The 24,373-nt window shown below is 40.6% G+C and overlaps 1 protein-coding gene, 1 long non-coding RNA gene and 1 other non-coding gene across 3 annotated transcripts in view; 1 reads left to right on the top strand and 2 right to left on the bottom strand.

Moving 5' to 3' along the window:
- Positions 1-5,823: 5,823 nt before the first annotated feature.
- trnay-gua lies at positions 5,824-5,913 on the bottom strand. Its single transcript is given in 2 exon segments — positions 5,824-5,859; positions 5,877-5,913. It is a non-coding gene; the product is annotated as a tRNA-Tyr (tRNA).
- Positions 5,914-8,409: 2,496 nt separating this feature from the next.
- LOC116408325 lies at positions 8,410-12,545 on the bottom strand. Its single transcript, XR_004220872.1, has 2 exons — positions 12,472-12,545; positions 8,410-8,756 (listed from the first exon to the last, which is right to left on the bottom strand). It is a non-coding gene; the product is annotated as an uncharacterized LOC116408325 (long non-coding RNA).
- Positions 12,546-13,008: 463 nt separating this feature from the next.
- The window catches only part of dmrt1 (doublesex and mab-3 related transcription factor 1), a 48,054-nt gene continuing 36,689 nt past the window's right edge, over positions 13,009-24,373 (top strand). The window contains exons 1-3 of the mRNA XM_031890717.1: positions 13,009-13,097; positions 16,391-16,636; positions 20,925-21,108. Of these exons, the coding sequence (XP_031746577.1) occupies positions 16,415-16,636; positions 20,925-21,108 (406 nt within the window). The 5' untranslated portion in view covers positions 13,009-13,097; positions 16,391-16,414. The remainder of the gene's footprint in view (positions 13,098-16,390; positions 16,637-20,924; positions 21,109-24,373) is intronic.

Genomic DNA, 24,373 nt, shown 5'->3' with positions numbered 1-24,373 from the left:
CTAGCCATCAGCTGCTCCAATGCCCATCCATCAGTCTTTCCTTCATTGGTGTACAGGAAAAAGGTGCCTCTAAGAAGCCATAACAACAGACATGCCTTCTCATTGGCTGAGTTCCTGCCTCCCATCTAAAAACATTACATATGTTCCACAGCTTTCTCATTCAGCAGATGCTTTATATGCATTACTGAATCTGCAGGAAAGAGCAGCGTTGCCTATGTTAGATGGCAACATCCAAAGGTTCTGGGACAGTCTCCAGGGGCTTTCCATTTTACAATTATATTCATACGCATTTATGAATTTGTATTAGTCAGGAGCCCATTAAAGTAGAACAAATGTATTATCACTGAGGGGGGTTGCCAAAATGTTAGTGATAATCACTTACCTGATACCCGGGGTATTTCTGAGAAAGCTAATCGTCAGCATTGGCACCCCCAGTGATTTTAACTGTAGTTTTTTTTTTTGTTTTTTTTTTTAAATAGGGGATTACATTCAGAACACTAGTTTTGCTTTTTCAAATCAGTTGTTCAAAGAACAGTTGATTTCCACTCTTTCTCCCACTTCCTTGGTTCTGCAGAACAATTGTGGAAGATGGACAGTAAATTAAGTCAGATTCTGCTTCCAAGTAAAACTCTTTATAATGAACACTTCCTCATCTAATCTGCCTGGAAATATGCCACAGAAAGGGTTACTTATTAACCTTGACTGTGCCTGCAATTAAATTATCCTTTCCTCCACATTTTTTAATTTGAAAAATAGTAAAAATTACCAGTGGCATAATTTGTTTTACCCAGCTCACACTTGGCGCACACCAGCTAACTAGTTTGCAGCAAACATGAAGAGGATCAAGGTAATGACCTGCATGAGGCTCTGTATTAGCATAACAGGGAATTGGAGACTGACTAAAAAGAGGTGGCCACCCCCAGTATCAGAACTGATGGTGCTAACAGGAGCCAGTTGCCATATTGCCTGCGGGGCCCTAGCTTAATGAATGGCTAACCAAAGGGGTCTGTATCTCCATGTACCTGTACTAAAAATAAACCTTGTGGAGGAGGAATAATGAGTTTAAACATACAGAAGCAAAGACAAAAGCAAAACAAATGTTTGCTCTAAATGTGTCCCTGACAGACGTTCTGCATATCTACAAAAGATATTGGCAGAATACTGAGCAGAGACTAGTAAATAAATTATGTGCATAGAGAGGAAGCAGATTCCTTCTGCTGCTTGATGCCAAAGTATTAACTTACCGGAAGAGATGACAGCAGTTGGAAGTGACATACTGCTATAATTAAAGAGTATTTATTAGCAAGTGCATTTCAGTCTATATTTAGGCTTCCGCTTGCTTTAACTGACCTGCAGGTACTCCCTCTCATCTGCTCATCCTATTGCACATGTTACAATCCTGATCCACTGGCAGTATGCCCTTTTTTATTGCAATCTTTTAATATCAGTAAATGGGGAAATTCCATAATAATGACTGAAATGTTAGCACTTGGCAGTGCTGTGCAACAGATGCGATTCCACATCAAAGCACACTTTCTGCCAGCTGCTAAGAATTTCTCAGCCTTCAGAACTTTTACACAGTGCAGATGAACAAGTATGGAAACTCCATTTCTTAGAAGTAGAATGTGCCTTCCATCCTAACCCTCTGCCCCAAACAGATATTGAACTAATAGAACACAAGAACATATAACATTCCTTCTTTATCTTTGAAATCTTACATGTGCTGGGAGGTGCAATATTGCATGCCAGTGGCTTTCTCCATTTTTTCCTTATTACCCCCACTGCAAACCCTGGAATAAAAGGAGTTAATATATTGAGGCATAATGAGTCTCTCTGTTTAGCCTTATATCTGGCTTATACATAAGGGGTATAACTGAAAGTGCAGGGGGCTGCACAGCATGGTGCAGGCCCTTGTGCGCAGATTCCCAGTGGGCCCACATACCCCAGTCCCACACTGCCAACATCTCATTCCAAAGACAATGGCAGTCATATAAAGGTCACATGGCATAGCTCACAGTATTTATTCCAATTCATCCCACAGGTGGTCATTTTAGCTGGGATCAGGGCTATAACAGATGGGCAGGCACTTATGGAATCCACTAGAGTTGATTTGTAAAATTAGGAAAACAGAACATTTTCTATACAAACCTTATGCGTCTCGTGCTTGATGTACTTAATCATAGCCATAGACATGTAAGGTGCTGTATAGAAAAAACGTGTTCAATACAGTCTTTTTCTAGTTTTACCATCATCCCGAGTGGATTCCATGAGTCCCTTCCCATATATGTTGATAGTGCCTACTTGTAGCACCAAGATTTGTTTCCAGGGGCGATTCATCTCTTCACTGATCCTTTCTACTGCTCCTAAATCCAAAGGTGGCAATGTTTATACCCCTAAATCTGCTTCTTGGCATCGTACACCCGACTGTTAGGCTTGTGTGTGGCTCTGGACCATAAATGAAACTGCTCCTGATGAATAGTTCTTGTGCTAATTAGGGATGAACCAATTTTTTTTTATTCAGCCAAATCCTCCGCAAAGAATTATTTTAAACGCATGATAAAAAAACAGTGCCTTTAGTCATCTAATTTTAGGGGTTTGGATTTGGCTCAGCCAGGCACTCTGAATCCGAATGCTGCCAAACAAAGGCTCAGATTTGTCCAGATTCCAAATGGAATCTAGAATTCAGTGCATCCTAGTGTTAATGTTGCATCCAGGGACAGTGTGGAAGTCACAGTAAGAGTTTCAACGAAAGACATGCAGTTTTAACAGTGGTGTCTTCTATTGATCTGTAGAACCAAAACATTGGGATCATGCTCTGTTTTACACAAAATTACAAAAACTGTCACAATGGTGGCATTGCATGCGGGGCATGTCATGGTACTGTGCTGTTATTATGCAGGCTCACATGCATTATTACACAGTTGTGTTGACATATTGACATTGTCATATACCTGGTGCCAAGATGTACTTTAAGGGGCCTTAGCTTGTTTGTACTTCCTGGGTGCACTATATCTGTTTGATTTATAGGCTTATTGAATTCTTAGTCTGGTCCTTGCTATGGACTCTTGCTTAATTAAAAGATGCATATTTGCTTGGGAGGGACACATGCACGCCGTGGTATGTCCTTCCTAAAATAATACAGAAGGGGATCATTTATGAACACTTGGAGACATATAGCATAACAAAAAATCCCCCCAATCATGTAGGCAATAATGATTACAATATGGTGCTGGGTTCACTCTGGGCTAAAAATGATCATTATCATTAAAAATGTCCCCTTTACTGGAGCTCCCTATAGATCTACTATGGTCCCTGTCTGTGTTTCAAATGAGGGTTTGGGTGTCCTAACAGAAGCACAGTAGGAGGTGGAAAGCCAATCACAGTCCTAAGCTGGCCACACAAGCTGGCAATTTTCGATCTTTCGTGCAAGGGTTCCAACCCTCCACTGACATTCAGGGCAGAATCGTCAGATATGGAGGTTTCTATCTCCTTCTGCCGATTCAGCCCTGAAGGCAGATTTTGCTCAGGCGCCTTCTATGGCGGCCGATCAAAATCTTTTAACCAGCCCAATCAGCGAGTCAACTGATATCAGCAGCCTTCTGCGATATCGGTCTCCTAACCGAGTTACCATACACGTACTGAATATCGTACGAAACGAGGTTTCGGACAATATTATTGGTGTGTATGGCCAGCTCTAGAGTCACACAAAAACAGACAGGCTTCAGTTCCCTGTCAGGTCAGCCTAGCTGCTGTTCTTCAGTACTGAGTGCCCCTGCACAGCCTAGGAAAGGAAGCAGCAGGAAGTCCATTCATTGCCATTTTTAGGCACAGTTTTTTACACAATATGTCTTCTTTAATGCCTGCCAGGCATTAAGTACAGGTGCTCCTTGTATCAGTCAATGCTACACTCTATGGTTTGTCTCAAATGATTAACTACTCCCAACTCGGGAATCTGGAAAATAGTACTATCATTTTTACTGTTTGTCCTGTTTAGTACTAGGGCACAACGGTGGGGGGGCACCAGGCAGGTACCTCTACTTTTACCTACCTTTAGTTCCGTACTTTTTCCCCCCACTGCAGCGGCCCCTGCAACTGGGCCAGAACTAGGGGTAGGCATAAGTGACATCTGCCTATGGCACAACGGTGGGGGGGGGGGGCGCCAGGCAGGTAGATCTACTTTTACCTACCTCTAGTTCCAAACCCTTTCCCGCCATTGCAGCCCGGCAACCATGGCTGGAACTAGGGTTAGGGCGCAACGGTGGGGGGCGTCAGGCAGGTACCTCTGCTTTTACCTACCTCTAGTTCTGTTCCCTTTCCCCCCACTGCCAAGGCCCCGGCAACCCCATGGCCCTGTGTGCATGCATGCACACACCGGGGGGGATGGGGGGGCTGGTTGGGACGGGCCAAGCCAACCAGGTTGCCTAGGGTGCCCGGTCGGCTTGGCCCGGCACTGAGCACAAGTCCCTTTCATTAAACTTATACTGGACAAGAGACTGTTTCATTATTTTTTTACTTCAGACACAGAAAGAGTGAGACATTATATTGGCTGCTTTTAGAATGAGTGCAGATAGCAGTTTTGCCTTACTAAGAGTGCTTTTATATAAAGGATTGCTACCTCCTCAACAACAAATTAACAGTGGTATCACCTGCGAGAAGCTTAATGAGGTAATGGGGTGGAGTGGAAAAGGATGTTGTCTGGCAGATTGAGGGGAGAGGAGATGAATGGAAGGTGTCATTGGGCAAGCCCAGGGGTGTAACTGGGCAGATCTCACCACAAGTGTTCATTCTCAGTGTAGATCATAATTCAGTGGTGAGGCACTGGGGATGGACCAAAGTCCCTCATCTGACACGTATTAGTCTGGGATGGAGAACAGAACTGTTCATTCTAACCAATCTGACACTCCAATAGTTTACTGTTACAGTAGCTGCTAGACTCACACTAACTACTACTTCTTCTGTCGTGAACATCTGACAATTGGCTAGAGTGACACTTTTGTGTATTGTTTCATATTTATACCAACATTTTGATTTCCCAGTGCAGAAGGCTAATAAAATGGAGATATGGCTGTTAGACTCCTGACTGACATTGTGCTGCTAGCTGCTACAATTCTGTTGTGGGTTCTACATACAGTATTCTTATTTGCTGCCCCTGGTAAAATGTTGCCTCACATTCCCTTATGGCAGAATCCCTCTGATAGGCTACAGAGGACCTTGTGAACTAACCTGTCAATTACTCCATGATACAAATATGCCATGTCGAAGGGTGTACTGTTCATAGTAATGGTCCTCGGGAGGGGTATGCGCTAGCTCTGGGTTACCTGTCAGGAGGCAAAATCAAATAGAAAGGGAACAGATATACTCTGATTTTTCCTTCTATTTTATGACAGCTGTGTATTTCCAGTGCCTTACATACAAATAAAGCCTTTGGTACGTACATATATCTGAGAGAGCAAGGGAGACCTCTAGGGGATGTCAAAGTCTTACCCTTTTTCTTTTATGAAAGTTTAGTAAATTATATATATAGTGCCAACACATTTCTCCTTCAGTTCTTGCATTAGTGCAATAATAAACATTAGTTTTAAATAAACATATATGTCGTACTATATAAAAATTATGTTTCCATAATGTTCATTATTTCCCCAATGTAGGCAAATTTATATTGTAGCTATTGAAGTTATGTTATTGTAGTTGTGCACGTTATGCATAAACAGATGAGTATGCATTATTTTGCATAAACAAGTACTTATTTAAAAGATCACGTAATAAGAGATTTTAAATTAGTTCAACAAAACAATAAAAATATGTCAAGTAGAGAAAAACAAGTCCTTCGGACCGGAATCGAACCAGTGACCTAAGGATGACAGCTGCAATTCCCACTACAGTCCTCCGCTCTACCAACTGAGCTACCGAAGGAACGACAAACACAACCCTTGCAGCTTGCCATACAGTGTTCTCTTAGTAAGTGCTAGCAATCGCAAAGATTCTATTATATCACAGGACTAATGGCACAGGTTTATTAGTGCTTGGGAGTTATTGTCTTTTCATACCTTTTATGGTTTGCTTTTAAATTGTATTCATTCCACTCCCAGGCAGCACAAACAGAGAGAGAGAGAGGGAGTGTCCCTGCCCCCACAGAGCAGGAAGTATGAAAAGCTCTCCTTCCCCCAGCCCATTAGTGGTTTTTTTCCTGTCCCCACAGTACAGACGTGTTTGTAGTCTCCTGTGTCTCCTTATGCCATCCACCCTGACTGCAACACAGCTGAATCTAGCAGTATTCAGTGCTGCAGATGGGTGGCTGAGGCACGGCTTCTCTTCCTTCCATTTCTGTGAGAAGAAAGAGGGAGGGAGCAGGAGCGTGTCTGCCTGAATCAGCTGGGAGCACAGCTTTGCCTGAAAGTTTAATATCTATTTGTTTCCACCGGGGCTCTTTTAAATCTGCTCCAGTATGCGTGGCTTTTACTGGGCAGTAAGTAAATGTTAGTAAATGTCTGCCAGTGAGGAAAGGGGTTTTTTTTTATTCCTATAGGGGAAAACCTGGCAAGCCACAGAAGAATAGAGAGAAACAAGAAGGTTCTCGTAGAGCAGATCAGTCCTGGAGCCAGGTCTTCTCCCCCAGTAGGAGGCAGTCTTCAGCATTTTCATTTGGAGCCGCTTCCAGTCATATCAGACCCTTGGGGCTTGCAGACTGTCAGAGTGGGGTATCAGATGGAATTTGCAACAAAACCCCAAAAGTTGTTACCACGACTCCCCAAAGATAAAAGGGACAGGGCACATTCCCATTGGGAACACCATCAACAATATTAACAGTGGAAGATGGTTTACAGATTTGGCACCTCTAGTTCGCTGCCATTCCTTCAGGTTTTCTTCCTCACCAAGAGTTAATGTATGCTGATCTAAATTATGGAAATACCCCTTATCTTGACAAATCCTGGTCCTGAGGATTCTGAATAACAGGGCCCATCTTTCTCTAAAGGCTTCCCCCTAGGGAACTGGTTAAAAGGGGGCCGCATCACTTGTGCAAAGAGCACCAGAATTTCACCCCTTAAAGTAACCAGGAGTGGCTTTTTGCTGCCCCTGATATTTTGCAGCACGCAGTCTTGTGAGGCAAGATTCTCACATGCCTTATGGTAGCAGGGCCCCTGGGAACTCACATTTAATTCTCTATCTGTCGTTAGTTAATGTTTAAGTGAAAGAATAAGTCTACTTAAAGCTTTTTGAGCCATTTGCAGCTTTTACTAATTTTGCCCATTGGGGTAGAAAACAGTGATATTTTTGGCAATAAAGTAATAGCAGAAAATATAACTAACCATTACTGAAATAAAACAAGAACACTGTAAGTAATATTACTGCCCAGTAAAACAAAAGCACAATAAATGAATGCAGGTACAACTGCAACAGAACCAGACTAAGTAGTATTTGCAACAAAGGCAATATTACTTGGCCTGGCACCAGTGGCATAACTACTCTGGGCTAGGCCCCCCTGCAAAAAAATCTTTGGAGGGGCAGGCGCAGAGAATCAGACCATAACAGCCCCTGCCTCCATTCCCTCCACTCACCCTCTTGTCTCCCAGGCATATATAGGGTGGGGGGAGCTGGAATTTATATGCAGGTAACATGAGAGAGCGCGCGGAAAGAAGGAAGCCATGCAATAATAGAGGAAGCAGAGCCTGCGGTCCAGCCCCTCAGTCTGTTTCCTGCCTGGCACCTCCCAAAGGAGAGCCCTCAGAAGTGCAACTTGACTTTTAACAGTGTCAAAGTAATTTTACAGGAGTGAACAAAGTAAATAACCAAAAAAAGATGGCAGCATGACAATGTATATGATAGGTAATGCTAGACAGAGCAGAGAAAATTGGGTAGGTGAGAGTCGAGAAAAACTTGACCTGCACATCACTAGTGTGCATGGTGAATCATATGCTCCCAGGGGGTGGCCCTTAGTATTAAAAATGGCAATTTTCTATTTTAAGATTACTCAATGGCACATAATACTAAAAAAAGTATCTTTTTATAAAAATGGATTATTTAGATGAAGCAGGGCTTTACATATAAGCTGTTTTATGCAAGATATGCAAGACCTACATTGTTTGTGGCATAGTTTTTCCTCTAAATCCCAGTGCTTGAGCTTATACAGTATTCTATAAAAAACAGACATTTTAGGAGTGAAACGAATTCCTTTCCAGGATTCCCTCTGTATTGCATACAAAGAGAGGGTTCCTCTTCTTAAATTGCTCCAGAGCAGTGCCAGTCTGAAAGCTGTTTTGTTGGAAATGTATTCATTAGCAAAGCCAACCACGCAGTTCTGCATTTACATATTGGGATGCTGTTTTCTCAGAAAATGTAATATATAGTGCTATCATCTGAGAACAATTCCTGTATTAGGTCACAAAACATATGAAGGAAACACTACAAATGTGAAGATTCACTTTTGTATTTTTAACAATGGCAGCAGAATAATCTTCTTTGAGATTACAAAGTTCTGTAACTTTCCAATTTCCAGAAAATGCAGAAGCTCTGCAGCTCTTTGCTGGTCCTGCTCAGAATAAGTAAGCAAAAAAGCATGTTAATGGGTATTTCACTATTAAATTCCCTTTATTATATTACAGAACAGCCTGTGATGAATTTTCAATTTAAGATATTTTACCTACACTTGAAAGTCTTTTGTCCTTTAGCTGTTGTCTTCCTTTTTCCACTTCTCAAGGTAGGACATGCCAATCTCTTTGCCAGAAGTGCCAATGCTATGTAGCTCTTGTTGCCAGTTCCTGTTTTAAATTAATAAAAAAAAGCAAGTTAAAGGGCACCTGTCACCCAGACATAAAAAGCTATGCAATAAAAGTCGTTTTCAAATTAAACCTGAAACCCAAATTCTTTGTATATTAATTTACAGGGAAACTATAGTACAGGCTATTCTAAGCTCTATGTCACACAAGGCCTTTTCTTTGCTGGTGTATCTACATCTGGGGGGAAAGTATTCATGCACTGGCTTTTGCCCCAAAATCTCTGTGCACTGACAGATCTAGCATCGCTTGTTACTGCACAGACAGGGTGGATTTCTGTAAGTAAAAGGTGCCAAATGTTGGGCACCCCCCAGTGATTTTAATCACTTATCTGAAAGCCCGACCAGTGCTACTGTTATCAGAAAACTGCATTGGCCCAGGGTACTTTTCATCAAATCAAAAGTTAATCCTAAGGGTACTGGGACACAGAGAAATCGCCAGTCACCAGTGAAAAATATTCAATACTGTGTACAACTAATCTCCCTTAAATGCTTTCCCACTGGCAATAATGTAAATCACTGGTGGGAAAACCTACACGCCACTTGGTTTTTCAAAAGTCCCTGAAGTTGCATCGTGAGGAACATTCAGGCGACCTTAGCAAACGAAGTGCCATGTATGTTTTGCCACCAGCGATTCACTTTATTATTGGTGAGAAAGTATACGGGGAGATACAGTGGCTTGCAAAAGTATTCGGCCCCCTTGAACTTTTCCACATTTTGTCACATTACAAAAAAAAAAAATGCTTGCCGAAAATTCAGCCCTACGCCTGCTACTTGTGCCTGCACCCGAATGAATGGGATACGCTCGGGTGCAGGCACAAGTAGCCGATATACGCATGAAAACTCGAGACTTTGCATTCTCACGCGTTTTCATGCGTATATCGGCTACATGTGCATGCACCCGAGCGTATCCCATTCATTCGGGTGCAGGCACAAGTAGCAGGCGTAGGGCTGAAATCAGCCCTACGCCTGGTGTGGCATCAGCCTTAGACAACCTCTGAGGCCGTCACAGAGCAGCTGTATTTGTACTGACATTAGATTACACACAGGTGCACTCTATTTAGTCATTAGCACTCATCAGGCAATGTCTATGGGCAACTGACTGCACTCAGACCAAAGGGGGCTGAATAATTACGCACACCCCACTTTGCAGTTAGTTATTTGTAAAAAATGTTTGGAATCATGTATGATTTTCGTTCCACTTCTCACGTGTACACCACTTTGTAATGGTCTTTCACGTGGAATTCCAATAAAATTGATTCATGTTTGTGGCTGTAATGTGACAAAATGTGGAAAAGTTCAAGGGGGCCGAATACTTTTGCAAGCCACTGTATGTCACCTGTGGAAGCCCAGTTTTAACCATGGGTGACAAATCTCCTTGTGTGCCATCACCCTAACAATCAGAACGCTTCTTAAATTCCAGAAACTGTACAAATAAAATATAATTTAAACAAAAAAAATGTCTTAGAATATCATTCTAAAAGTAAATCGTAAAGCGAGCTATGCCTTTAACAGACACACCAAATATGGTTACTAAATTAGGCCCCTTAGTTAATTCATCTTTCCGCTTCCATCTCTATTTTTCAGGCAATTTGAACTATTTGCCAGAGGTCTAAACTGAGATTTAACATAGTCCCTGGCATTTCAAACAGGACAGAGGCCCAAACAGCCCCCAACAGCCCACTAAATAGTGACTGTCTCAGAGCTGTCAACCTGAAATGATCCAGCGCCAGGGGGTACTATGGTGTGCCAAAAATTCAGGGGAATGCAAAAAATCTGGAGAATGCTATTGGGCAATGGGAGACCGGGGAAGAGAAGCCAAAATTGGGTAACTCTTGAAAAGGGGGAGGGGGGTGGTTCACTGCTGTCTATGGTATCTTACAGCAGACCCTCTAGCATTTTACAGAACCCACAGATTGCCAGTCCACGCCTGATTTGCCATCCTCTTTTATGCCCTTTCCAGCTTGTAAATACTATCTGGTGGTGGGGCCCAAGTACAAAAAAAACACAGAGATGCTCCTTTACAAACATAGGTGCTCAATTTCACATGTGCAGTTACAAATGGCAACCAGTCAGGACTTTCTTTTATTTTCAAAATGTTAGTAGACTGTCCAAAACTAGTTGCTGATTGGTTGCTATTGGCAACTGAACTTATGCAATTTAGCATAATAATTTAGAGAGAGAGACACAGAGTTCATAGAGCAATCCATCAGGCACTGCGTTACAAAAACTATAAACAGAAATTGCTGATCTGAGGCCTTCTGCCTTATCCACATAAGCAGACAGCACATTCTGGTTGGCAGGGTTCATATATTCTTATCTCTAGAAAAAGCCCCCACAAGACATATAAATATATGGCCTGGTATTTAGAGCCTAAGAAGGAAATAAACCAGCAGCAGCAGCTTTACAAATATGCATAGTTTAAGCAGGAAGAAGACAGAGTTGCCACAAATTATTTGGGTGGGTGGGGGATATTTGTGGGGGCAACCATTGATCTCCTTACTTGGGGTTGGCCAGTGGTTTAGAAAAAGATGATCAAAACAGAATACTGTAATAAGCACTTACGAAGCAAATAACAAAAATCTTTAGTAGACCTCAAGGGCTCGTACACACAAGCTTTCTTTGCATTTGATATGTGTATAATACAAAGGAATTGATTCAATTAAATACTTTTTGTTCAAAGCTGCATTTTATTGCATTCAGGTTTCACTGCATTTTTTTGAGCTTGATGCTCATTCAAACGGCAACAGAACTGGGGGTTGCATTGAAAACACTCAAAATAGCACTTAGTTGCATCTATAAAAATGCATAGAAACGCAATATACAGACATGGGATCCTTTACCCGGAAACCCGTTATCCAGAAAGTTCAGAATTACGGAAAGGCCATCTCCCATAAACTCCATTATAAGCAAATAATTCTAATTTTTAAAAATGATTTCCTTTTTCTCTGTAATAATAAAACAATACCTTGTACTTGATCCCAACTAAGATATAATTAATCCTTATTGGAGGCAAAACAAGCCTATTGTTTTTTTTCACTATTTAAATGATTTTTATCAGCCTTAAGTTATGGAGATCCAAATTACGGAAAGGTCCTTTACCTGGAAAAGCCCAGGTCCCGAGCATTCTGGATAACAGGTCCCATACCTGTATATGTCTTTTGTGCTTACATGTGTTTGTGAACACAGAAAAAGTCCTTAAATCGTGTTGCATAGCTGTACCTAAGTCAATTGAGCCCTTACTTTGGTAAAGCTCATGTCCCTTTTTAATGTAAATAAATTGAAACCAATGCACTACTCTAATATCAGCAGAAACATTAGTGAATAATTAAAAGCAACAAAAAGCAGTAGAAAACAGTAGAACAGTAGAAATGACATTCAGTTTTAATGTAAATGGTGCCTGTAATCATTTGACTTTGCTAATGAAGCCAAATATATTTGAATCAATATTATTTATATTTTTATAGTCATTTTGTTTTTCTTACTTTAGTGTCTATTGACACATGATGTCAAAGACCATATTGCTTATCTACCCATATACATATTTATCCATTACTATTGCCTATTTTCTCTGATGCCTGTATGCAAACGATTTTCATAATTCTGAGGCAGACAAAGGAACAGACGAGCTTTACCATCGGCCTAGAGAGACCTACGTTTGCCAAAAAATATAATTATAGTCTGTAACGTCCTTCACAAACCTGGGGTGAAATCTCACAGCCTCCCTCCTGCCTGTATAGCTAACAGGGCGCTGGCTGTGTGGCTTGTATCTGGCCTTTCAGGAACTTCTCAGTACTCTGTATGAGAGAATTTGGACCCCAGAGGTTCATAATGACCGACTTGTAATCTAATAAATGCGCGGCTGGGCGCTGCCTGTGAACGGGCTTCGAAAACACTGCATATACTGTATTATCTTATGTGTTAACATTAACTAGAACTAGTTGCGCATTTTTATTAGAGCTAAAGCGCCCCAATCAAGGTGCATCATTCCCAAAGTGTTTATGTTCTTTTTTTTATAACTTGAAACTGGTTCGTGCGATACCAGCTGCGCCACAGTCTCAAACGACTTATCCAGCACTACATCTCACGAACACACTAAATTAAATGTACATAAGCACCATTAGCACAGGTAACGGACATTAGGGTGGCAGCCTTATTTTTTTTTAAGAATGACCACCCTAATGTGAGGCAGGCAGGCGCTCTTAGCCAATGGCGAGTGCGCATGGAGTAAAGGGGAAATGGCGGGAATGCGCGTATGCATTTAAGGCAGAAGGGAGTGGCGCTGGCTAAGTGCAGAGTGCTGGGGCTTCAGCTGGTTGGAGGCACAGTAAGTAAAAAAAAAACAAATTCAAATATTGAGAACGGTAAGTTACTGCTGGTGATACTACCATTTGCTGGCCGTGCATACGAACATGGACCTGTGATGCCTTCATGTAAATCAGAAAGGTCAAGATAATATAGTACAGTAGGGGCTCTTCTACCCGCGGATCCCAAGTACAGCTCCCAGCCACCCCCAGTCTGATCCGCAAGCTATACATATATACAAGGGAGGCCTTGAAACAAAATGTGCATTAATACTTTCCCGATGAATTGGTCTTATACTGGGAATCACTTTCTGTCCGTTCTGCACAAGGGTCAGTAACTTAATAGATATTTTTGGTAACCTGCTCTCCCCTACCTTGCGGTCTAAACATTGTTAAGATTTTATATTCTGTTAAATACATGAACATGCATGGCGTTTAGTAAATATAATTAAAGTGCTGTTCAGCAGTCCGGCCATGGGAGAAAGGGTTGACAACAGCCAGAGGCCTATAATTGTTCCTAGTCTCATAGTAAACCATGGGATTCTGAAGGTGGCCCTGTTAACCTGTGCACCTTCCCAATGGTAATATCTTTTATTAAATGTACTTATAATATTACTAAGTTTAATTATGAAGGTGCTCAACTCAAAGCATTACCCAGTGGTTAATATTAATGCTTAATTGTCCTAAAATATACATATAAAGGTCCCCATACACTATAAGATCCGCTCACTTGGCGATGTCGCCAAGCGAGCGGATCTTTACCCGATATCCCCACCTACGGGTGGGCGATATCAGGTAGCAAGTTGCTTTAAAAAAAATAATCCGATCATTTGGCCCTGGGGCCAAACGATCGGATTACAATTGCTGCCATGGGGCAGTCGGTTCGGGGACCGCATCAACGAGCCGATGCGGTCCCCGATCCGACTGGATTTTCTAACCTGGCTAACCAATTTCAGGCCAGATATCAGTTGGCCAGGCCGCTCGTTTCTGCCCATACACGGGCCGATTAGCTGCCAGATTTGTAAGGCCAGAGCAGGGCAGGCACATGGGATGTATTTTTTTTGTCCAAAAAGTGCCTCTCTGCTGTTTGAGAAACTCTTGTAATGAATACATTCCATGTGGCATGAATAAAGTTAATGGATCTTAATCCCAAGGGGTTTTTCTAAAAGTCAATATGTCTGTTTTAGGGTTATTTTATAAAATATAGTATCCTGTACCTAAAAAAAAAACATGCAGGCATGTCATTTCCTAGTGTCCAAATAAAAAAAAACTAATTCACTTGATAATAGCAAAGCTGTACAAATATTTAAGAAGACTTAAAGGACATTTGTGGGGGGGGGGGGGTCAAAATGTTGCATTGTGCTTGAGTCTAATATATATAGTATATATATGAAGCATTCTAGATTTTGTAATCTTTATTAAAGTGTTCACAAAATTGATATTGCATGGTTTGTTTTTTTCTTGAGTTGAGAAGAGTCAGTGTCATGTTTATTGAGGGATGGTCCCAGTAATGCCTAAAAGGTCCAGATTTATCTTTGTTATTCTAGACCTAATAGATCTATTTGTATTTAGTTACCTGCAAAGACAGGTAACCTACTCCATACTGTTATGTTGTTTGACACAGGTCGGCAGGAGGAGTTTCCTGTCTCTATGCATTTAAATAACTAAAGACTTGGGGATTTTTTCTGGAAGCACAAGAAATACTCAACTTTTAATGGAAATGTTTTAATAACTTCACATTTTAATAGACTTCAGCAATACAGGTATCAGATTCGTTGTCTAAACCCCTTATCCAGAATTACTGAAAGGCCCTCTCTCATAGCTTCCATTTTAATCAAATAATGTCATTTTTTAAAATGCATTTAAAGGCAAAGGAAAGTCATTTTGGAATTTTAATGCCAATAGATTTGCCACATTAGTGCTACCTAGAACAATATATTTATTCTGCAGAAGCCATTACCATACCTGAGTAAACAGCTTTAGAAACTTTCTCCATTTGCTTAACACAGCAGCTGCCATTTTAAGTAGCCTCCTGTTTGCAGTTATAGCTCAGATCACACATTCCTAAGGGAGGGAGTTCTTAGCATTCCAGGGGAATTAAGGATGTTTCTGAGAGAGGAAGTCAGACACTGGAACATCATATTTACAAAAAAAAAATCAAGAAATCCAGTGTTTCTTTTAGAGGACTCAGTGCAACATTACTGTAAGTGCTTATGGCTGTATTTACATAGACCTTTCTGATAAAGCTTTATTTAGTTTTTACCTTTCCTTCGCCTTTAATTTTGTAATTATTGTAATTTTGTAATTATTATACAGTACATTGTATTTGATCCCAACTAAGATATAATTAATCTATATTAGAGGGGAAAAAAATCTCCCATAGGGGTATATTTATCAAAAATATTCATTTCTCTTCATTCATTTTTAAGAGATTTTTAAAAGAGTATTTATCAATAAGTGAAAGTTCACCCTTTGACAAATATGCCTTTAAAAATGCCATAGATATCAATGGAGAGTTGCAAAATTTCACTCTAGCAGACTGTGGTGAGCTCTAACTTCATCTTTAATAAATACACCCCATAGAGTCCATTATTAGCAAATAATTATAATTTTTTTATGAAAAAAACTTTTTTGCTGTAATAATAAAACAGTAAAACTAACAGATCCTAACTAAGCTGCATTAATCCATTTTGGTGGGAAAAACAATCCTGTATGGTTTATTTAATGTTTAAATAATTTGTAGCAGACTTGGCATGGTAATCCAAATTGCAGGAAGATCCCTTATCCAGAAAACCCCAGGTCCCGAACATTCAGAATAACAGATCCTATACCAGTATAATGCATTTTATGCTGCAAGAAATTTGCTAGTACTTATTTATTATAAATTGAATATGATAACTAATATATTTAAGTTTTATATGTAAGTATAGTACAATATAGGTTATCATTGCTTCCTGTTCTGAAAGTATTCTGTATTTTTAACATAGTTTTCCCCAGACTTTTGTACAAATAGTAAATTTCTTTATAACATGGCAGATCAAAAAATGAGAATTTGGGGCTCACCCGAATAAATATATAAATAAATAGATTAGGAAACAGAGCCTGGTTGCAAACATATTTTTCCCCTCCCTGTTATTTCCACTCCCACACTCGACAACACATTCCCCAATGTTGCTAACTGTGTCCCTGCCCCTGTATGTACCAAATGTAGAGTAAACCACAAAATAAACCAAGGCCAGGCCTTACTGCCTCAGCAGCAATCAGTTGCACTCTCAACACAAATCCATAATTAGAGCTTTTTCTGGCTTTCCTGCAGAAGAATTGCTTTTAGATACAGAGGATGCAAAACAATGAAGAACCATTTAGCAAGACTCGTAGCTCTGGGCAGCACCCATCAGGAGTTCATGGAAAGAAGTCTCCACGGTTACCTAAGTGTGCTCGATGCAGGAATCATGGATATGCTTCTCCCCTGAAGGGACACAAGCGCTTCTGTATGTGGAGGGACTGCCAGTGCAAAAAGTGCAGTCTGATAGCAGAGAGACAGCGGGTTATGGCAGCACAGGTAAGGGGCAGAAACTGCTAGAATTAAATGCCTGTGTGAGATTACAAGTGATTGGCCTTTCTTGTTGTATATTATGCTTAAGTATAGCTATGGTAATTAGCAGAGTCGCTTTTAAAAGCACAATGCAGACCTCATGATTTTAAATTTATGCTGCATTAAAAAAGATCTTCAAGGGGGAGGAAAGGTAAAATCACTGAGGGTGCCAAAATGTTAGGCACCCCCTCCCCCCCAGCGACTATAATCGCTTACCTTATACCCCGGGTTGGAGAAAACTGCACCAGCCTGGAGTAGCTGCAAATGAGCGATCCTCTTCTCTCATATATCTTCGGAGTACTGGGGCCGGCGCATGCGTTGCAGAGTGAAAAAGTTATCTTTTTTATTAAAATTTTCATTTTACTGCGCAAGTGGCATGAAGACAGAATTTGTTAGGCACCCCACCAGAGATTATACCAGAAATACTGGGCCAGTGCTCCTGTTTGCTAAAAACTGCACCTTCCTGGGGTATTACTGTAGAAGCACCCTCCCATATAGATTGTAAGCTCTACGGGGCAGGGACCTCCTTCATCTTGTTTCTGACTCTTATTGCAACTGTACCTTGTATTTATTTGTATTTATTGTTGTACTTTGTATTTATCCATTATCTTTAACCCCCTGTTTGTATTAATGTATTCTACTGTACAGCGCTGCGTACATAAGTAGCGCTTTATAAATAAAGATATACATACATACATACAAGCACCATGTTTCCAGCTTCGTCTACCTCCTAGACATCCTGTGGCCAATGTTTGCAGTAGAGTAAAAAGCAAAACTTAGAAGCAAGAACTCAGCTTTTTGCTCTACTGCACAAGCACACCCCACTCAGGGCTGTACAGAGGGTCAACAAAGAGGCATTCCTACAGTAGTACCCTGGGGTGGAGAAGTTTTCAAACTAAGGCACCAGCCCAGGGTCTTAGGTAAGTCATTATAATCACTGGAGGGGGGTCATAAATTGGCATCCCCTAGTGATTATGCCCTTTCCTCCTCTCCTTAAGGCTAATGCCCCACAGAGAGATACTGTAAGTCGCCTACGATACATCTCTGCTACTGTGGGCAACTAGTTTCATAGGGCATTAACCTTAAAATCTGTGCACATGCTTATCTGTAAAATAAAGGTTATTTTTTTGTTTCCCTGGGCATGACTATGGTCCAATTCCAGAGCATTAGTTAATCAATTGAATAGCTGTAAATATTGTATTGCATTTTGGTGTGTGCAAACAAGACTGAATATTCATACTTTGCAAACCAAGTCACATGATTTTTTAAAGACCCTATTACTTGCAACTTCTGCAAAAACTCACCCCCTAGTGCTCATGTAGCACTCTGGCTAGCATTCAGGGTCTGGCTGCACACTGAACCTTGCGCCAGATACAAAGTGCAGCGTCCTCAGTCCTACGGTATGGCAGACAGTAAGGACAGAACTTGTGCTTCTGAAAGGTGCTGAATGTATTTAGTACTGTATTCATGGAGGAGGCCACAGGTCTCTTCTCCCCAAAACTGAGCCCAAAGAACTGCTGCAATGCAAAGTGCAAAAAATGGCAGACTGCATCTGTGTTTTGTGCTTGCACCTTACCTTCCACTTTGTAAATGTATATATCGGTGGAAAGTAATATTTGATGATCACCAATGGCAACTAATAATGGGTGTTGCATTTCAGAATTTTCCAAACAAGCGTGGTGTAGCTACAGCTATCCCTCTGATTAGAAAGAGAAAACTTGATTGTATTTCTTCAGATTTCTTCCCTTAACTTAATGTGAAAAAGCCTAATAGTGCTTTGTACAACCTCTTTTAAATTGCAGAATTTTAAAGTATTGTACTACTTCTCTTTATCTAGTCCTAAATTCAAATCCTTACTAGCCCATAAGCTGCACCATGTGCAAACTGGATGAAGGCAGATGGGGCTGTATCTGTGGGGTAGGAAAAAGTAAGTTGGCATCATGTCATTATGGAAGAGACATTACTTTAAAAAGGTAAAAAAAAATTTTAAATGTCTGAAAAAAGCCAACATTTAGACAGTGGGGCACAGTACATTTTGAGACACAGAAATAACTAAATATTTGCATTTCTTAGAGGTATATTTATCATGCAGTGCAAAAACATCACCAGTAATGTTTCACTCCACTTTTTAAACAGTATAAAAAATATACCCCCTAATGTGCTAGCCTTTGAGGAACAGAGTGGCAGTTACACTATAGTACAGTTATAATGTGAACAATAGGTTCAATACTGTGAGAGATAATATTATTGAGTAGACTTTTTTTTGGATGTGGCATTTTAATATATACTGAACAGTTTACTGAAAGCCCATTTGACTATTTTCATTTGGTTTGATGTACTTTTTGGCTATTTCTTATGTGAGTGCCCATTCCAATTATTTGCATTGTACAGGTATGCGATCTGTTATTCAGAAGCCCATTATCCAGAAAGTTCCAAATTACAGAAAGGTTATCCTCCATTGACTCATTTATAAGCAAATAATTCTGTTTTTTAAAAATGATTTCTCTTTTCTCTGAAATAATAAAAATTACCTTGTACTTGATCCCAACCTTATCCTTATTGGAAGTAAAAAAATCCTATTGGCTTTTTTAATGTTTAAATTATGTTTTAGTAGCCTTAAGGTATGGAGATCCAAGTTAAGGAAAGACAACTTATCCAGAAAACCCCAGGTCCAAAGCATTCTGGATAATAGGTCCCATACTTGTACTTTCAAAATAAGTGTTTAATATTCTTTTCTCACCAAATAACTCAATCTGCTGTGATTAGTTACAGAAATGTTTGTTGTTTTTATCTTTGTTGGTTGAAATGGGGATGTTAATAAGTTACTGTACAATATAGATACAAGGTATATAAGTAACATGGGTGATTTTCTTTTGTCTTTGTAAACATTTATGTTTTGTGTATATTACAAAAGGTTTCTCTTTAAAAAGTAAAGATTAGACTTTTGCTCACAGTTGCGGCATCTTTCTAATATTACAAAAGTAGCAGTGCCCTATATTAATATACTATTTTTGCTATTAGTTTACCTAGAGTTATATTACACAGCTCAGTAGTACTTTCTAAATGCTTCCTCAAGAAAGAGAATTAGAAGCCATTTCTTCACAACAGTGACTTTTCTAGTGCTGAATAAACCCTTAAAGTGCTGGTGGGGAAATCTAATTTCTTTAACTTCAGTAGTTATCTCAGCTGACATTTATTTCTTGTCCTCACAACCCATCTTGTGTTGAACAGTTTGATAACTCTTTGTTGTCTGTGAATGTTTTAAAATGTTCCTCTTCAGATTATTTCTTTTAAATTGCTAGAGCTGGAACAAGAAGTACTTGTGTCCAAGGCAAGTACCTCTTGTGCTACTACTCTCTGGCTGCTTACTACAGCAGCCCCCTTGCGCTCTATACACCATCCCAGTACTGTCACTAATACTGTCCCCCTGCTCGATTACCCTTTCATTTGGTAAAATTACCACCACTTATCTCCTGCACTCTTTTGCATACCTTTAATTCCAGCCCTGATGCAGGGGTTATGAGTTACTTAATGCTACTTAATAGGCTCCCATTTCTTGCTTCTAACATGTGACACTTAGGATCTCTTATGCCAGTTATTGGCATACCCCTTTTATGCTGGGCTGGGAGTGGTGAATGGTTCTGATAAACTGAAGTACAGATTATAGCTGATCTTCCTATTGCTATCACCCCCAGATTAGCTTTCAGGAGGAACTTAAAACTGGGTAAATAGGCTGTGCAAAATAAAAAAAATGTTTCTAATATAGTTAAAAATGTAATCTATAAAGATTGGAGTGTGTGGATGTCTGACATAGCAGCCAGAACACAACTTACTACTTTGCAGCTCTGTAACCTCTTAGTTAGTCAGCAACTTGAGTGGGGCCGCATGGTACTGTTCACTTAGTTTGCTTTTGGCCCTTAGCACACAGGTCAGATTCATAAGCAGTGATGTCCCATATGTCACTGATTGGTTATTGACGTTTAACAGCTTGGAGAGCTGCAAAGGAGGAAGCTGAGTTTTGGCTAGTATTTGAAACATCCACTCAATCCAGCCTTTATAGATTACTTTTTTGTCTAATAGACTTTTTTTTTGCACAACCTGTCTATTTACCTAGTTTCATTTTTACACTGAACTATACCTTTAAGCAATACGCTCCTGCAAAGATGTACATGAGTGAATAATCTCTGTAAAACAGCTGTATAATATATCTAGACCTATAAAATCATACCTTTTTAAAACACATATCATATTCTAGGTTGCATTGCGAAGACAGCAAGCCCAGGAAGAGGAGCTGGGAATAAGCCATCCTATTCCTTTGCCCATTGCAGCTGAGTTGTTGATAAAACGGGAGCATGGTGGTAGCAGCTCTTGCCTGATGCTGGAAAGCAGTTCCACACAGACAACTAGCACATCTACTTCAGGTTCCACAACCAGTTCAGGTAAAAAAAAACTGCATTGTTAAATATTTTCATACTGTAGCAGGCCAGTCCAGATACCATTTGAGATATGATGACCTTTTGCTGGGAGCTGGCAATACCCCTTTGCCCAGTGTGGTGGACTAGCTGATATAGATGTAGCATCTGTTGGTACAGACCTTGCTTAATGCTGGAAGCAGTTCTATACAGATAAAAAAACATATACATTACAATCTTCATAACCAGCTCATGATCCACCCAAGAAATTTGAAAAAATATGGGAACCATGGTTACATGCCAGCCACTGCATATCCTTACCAGATGACTAAACTCTATGTATAACCCATACAAAATGAAACCTTACATGTGGTCTTTTACCTTTGAAATGTCACTGTAAATATGATGTAACATTTGTACCAAGCCTTGATGTAAGTGTCAAATATGTTTGTTTAATAGATATTTTATTATTTTTTCTTTTTGTTTTTGTAAAATTAATATAAAAACCTTTAAAAATAAAAAATGAAAACTCCATTACAATTCAGCATTGTACTTATTGCTTACCTTTGACAGAGTTCCTATGCTCCTAGAGTGCTGTATGCATAACTAGGATATACAGTGCTGTCAAATTTTACAATATTGAAAAGTACACACAAGGAGGACAAATATTGGAGTAAATAATTAATACATAATTTAACATATGCAAAGATTAAGTGCCATATGGTAAAGCTGGCCATACACGCACCAATGATATTGTATGAAACCTCATTTCGTTTTGTACCGATGGTCACACAAACGATCAAAGTTGTTACATGTATGGCCACAAAACTTCACACGTTGGCAGTGCACTCCGGGTCAGCATAAAAAGCCGCAACAGTTGGTATTAAAATCGATCAACCTTTATTTGCACATTTATAAAACATGTATGGCCACCTTAAGAGACACAATAGGAAGAAAGTCTTTGCCATGCAGAGCTTACAGTCTAAAGCAGTGGATTAAACACAGGCACAAATAGGACGGCAAAAAAAGCTTTGGGATCCCAATGATAGATACCAGATAATCTTGTAGTGATCCAGAAGATAGGATCTCAGTTTCTTTTTGAAGAGATTGAGATAGTGTTCCCTATAGAGGTAAGGAGCAGCAAGGTAAGCAGGTTCCCTTTTATGAGAGCAGGAAAATTCTAGCAGCAGAGTTTAAGAATGAAGGAGTAGAGAGAAGGGAGTCTGGAAAACCAATAAGTAGGAGATTCCAATAGTCTAAAGGTAGCCATACACGGGCCAATTCTAGCTGCCGATATCGGTCCCTTAGATCGACTTGGCAGCTTATCGGCCCGTGTATGGGCACTAACGAAGGGCATGCCCGACTGAAATCGGGCAGATATCGATCGAGCAGGTTTAAAAATCGGATTGGGGCACGACAATTTGCCTCCTACTATAAAAACCTATACACAACTACAGTCACCTACACTAAGGCACAACTAGTACAATACCTAACAAGCATCCCTACTCCAAAATTAACCCCAGCAGATAGGGCATACCTAGATGCCCCAATTACAAGGCAAGAAATTGCCGACGCAATCGCCACCCTTCCCCCCAATAAGACCCCAGGTCCAGATGGACTACCATCCAACTGGTATAAGGCACTATCTGAAAATATTCCCACTAAACTATTAGAAACTCTGCAATATGCTCATGATAACCAAGCGCTACCCGCCTCCTTTGCTGAGGCGCTAATAGTGGTCATTCCGAAGCCGGGTAAAGATCCTTCCCTCTGCTCCTCATACCGCCCCATTTCTCTCATCAACACAGATGCCAAAATTCTGGCCAAAATTCTGGCGGTGAGGCTCCAACGGGTGGTTCCTGACCTTGTACATCCTGATCAATCAGGCTTTATGCCCGGGAGATCCACTGACATTAATTTAAGGAGACTCTTTACCAACCTACAAATCCCTCACTTAGAAACGGGCACCAGAGCTGTCGCCTCCCTTGACTCCGCCAAAGCTTTTGACTCAATTGAATGGGGATACCTATGGGAGGTCCTGTCCGGCTTCGGCTTTGGCCAATCATTTTTAAAGTGGATCAAGCTGTTATACCAACGTCCCACGGCAAGAGTCAGAGTAAATGGGATTACATCTCCCCCATTTTCTATGGAAAGAGGGACTCGCCAAGGCTGTCCCCTCTTACCAATATTATTTGCCCTAGCAATAGAACCCCTAGCCATACTGATCAGAAACACCCCGGGTATTAAGGGCCTTACGTACGGCAATATCAAAGAAAAAGTATCATTATATGCAGATGACCTACTAATATATCTTGCAGATCCCAGGGATTCGCTGACCTCTCTGTTGCAACTAGTGGACAACTTTGGCCACTATTCCGGTCTGCGAATCAACTGGGATAAATCAATCCTTTGTCCTATAGATCCACTTCAACCACAACCCGTAGTACCCAATATACCTCTAAAGTGGACCAACCAATTTAAATACTTGGGGGTCTGGATAACGGTGGATTTTACTAAATACATGTCACTCAACCTAGACCCCTTACTTTCAGATCTTAAAACCCGACTGGCACAATGGTCCAAGCTACCACTCTCACTCTGGGGCCGCATAAATATAATAAAAATGATATATCTTCCCAAATTTCTATATATACTACACAACGCCCCGGTCTTTATCCCTAAAACTTTTTTTAAGACGCTTAATCAGATTATCCTGCCATTTGTCTGGAACAATCGGCCCCCTAGAATGGCCTGGACGAAACTTTGCGCCCCCCTAACTGAAGGAGGCTTAGCCCTCCCTCACTTTTACCACTACTACCTAGCCTCGCAGATACACTACCTACACTGGTGTTTTATTCATGACCCTTATAATCCGAATATGCAGCTTCAGGCAACAATACTAGGCTCACTGGAAGGACTGAGTAACTTTCCATATCGACACCTTAAAGATACAGGCCCACTACCAACAACCTTAACTATCCCGCATAAAGCTTGGACCATTGCACTCACTCTACTCAAACACCCGCCACCCTTACTTACGTCTAGGCTGCCTCTCTGGGGTAACCAATACTTACCACAACTTAGATCACTACACAACTTCATATACTGGCCGCGCCACAATATCAAATATCTGGGAGATCTAACAGAACACTCAACCTTCCCAACATACGCACAGATCCGAGAGAAAGCTCAACAACCTGCTCTCCCCTTTTACAAATACTTGCAACTGCGGTCAGCGTTCAGGGACCAATTTGACACTCTCACCCCACAGCTCACTTCATTGACAGTGGAG

Source organism: Xenopus tropicalis, chromosome 1, assembly GCF_000004195.4.
Source record: "Xenopus tropicalis strain Nigerian chromosome 1, UCB_Xtro_10.0, whole genome shotgun sequence".
NCBI lineage: Eukaryota > Metazoa > Chordata > Amphibia > Anura > Pipidae > Xenopus > Xenopus tropicalis.
The sequence above is the reverse complement of the archived record's forward strand: the minus strand, read 5'-3'. Positions and strand labels throughout refer to the sequence as shown.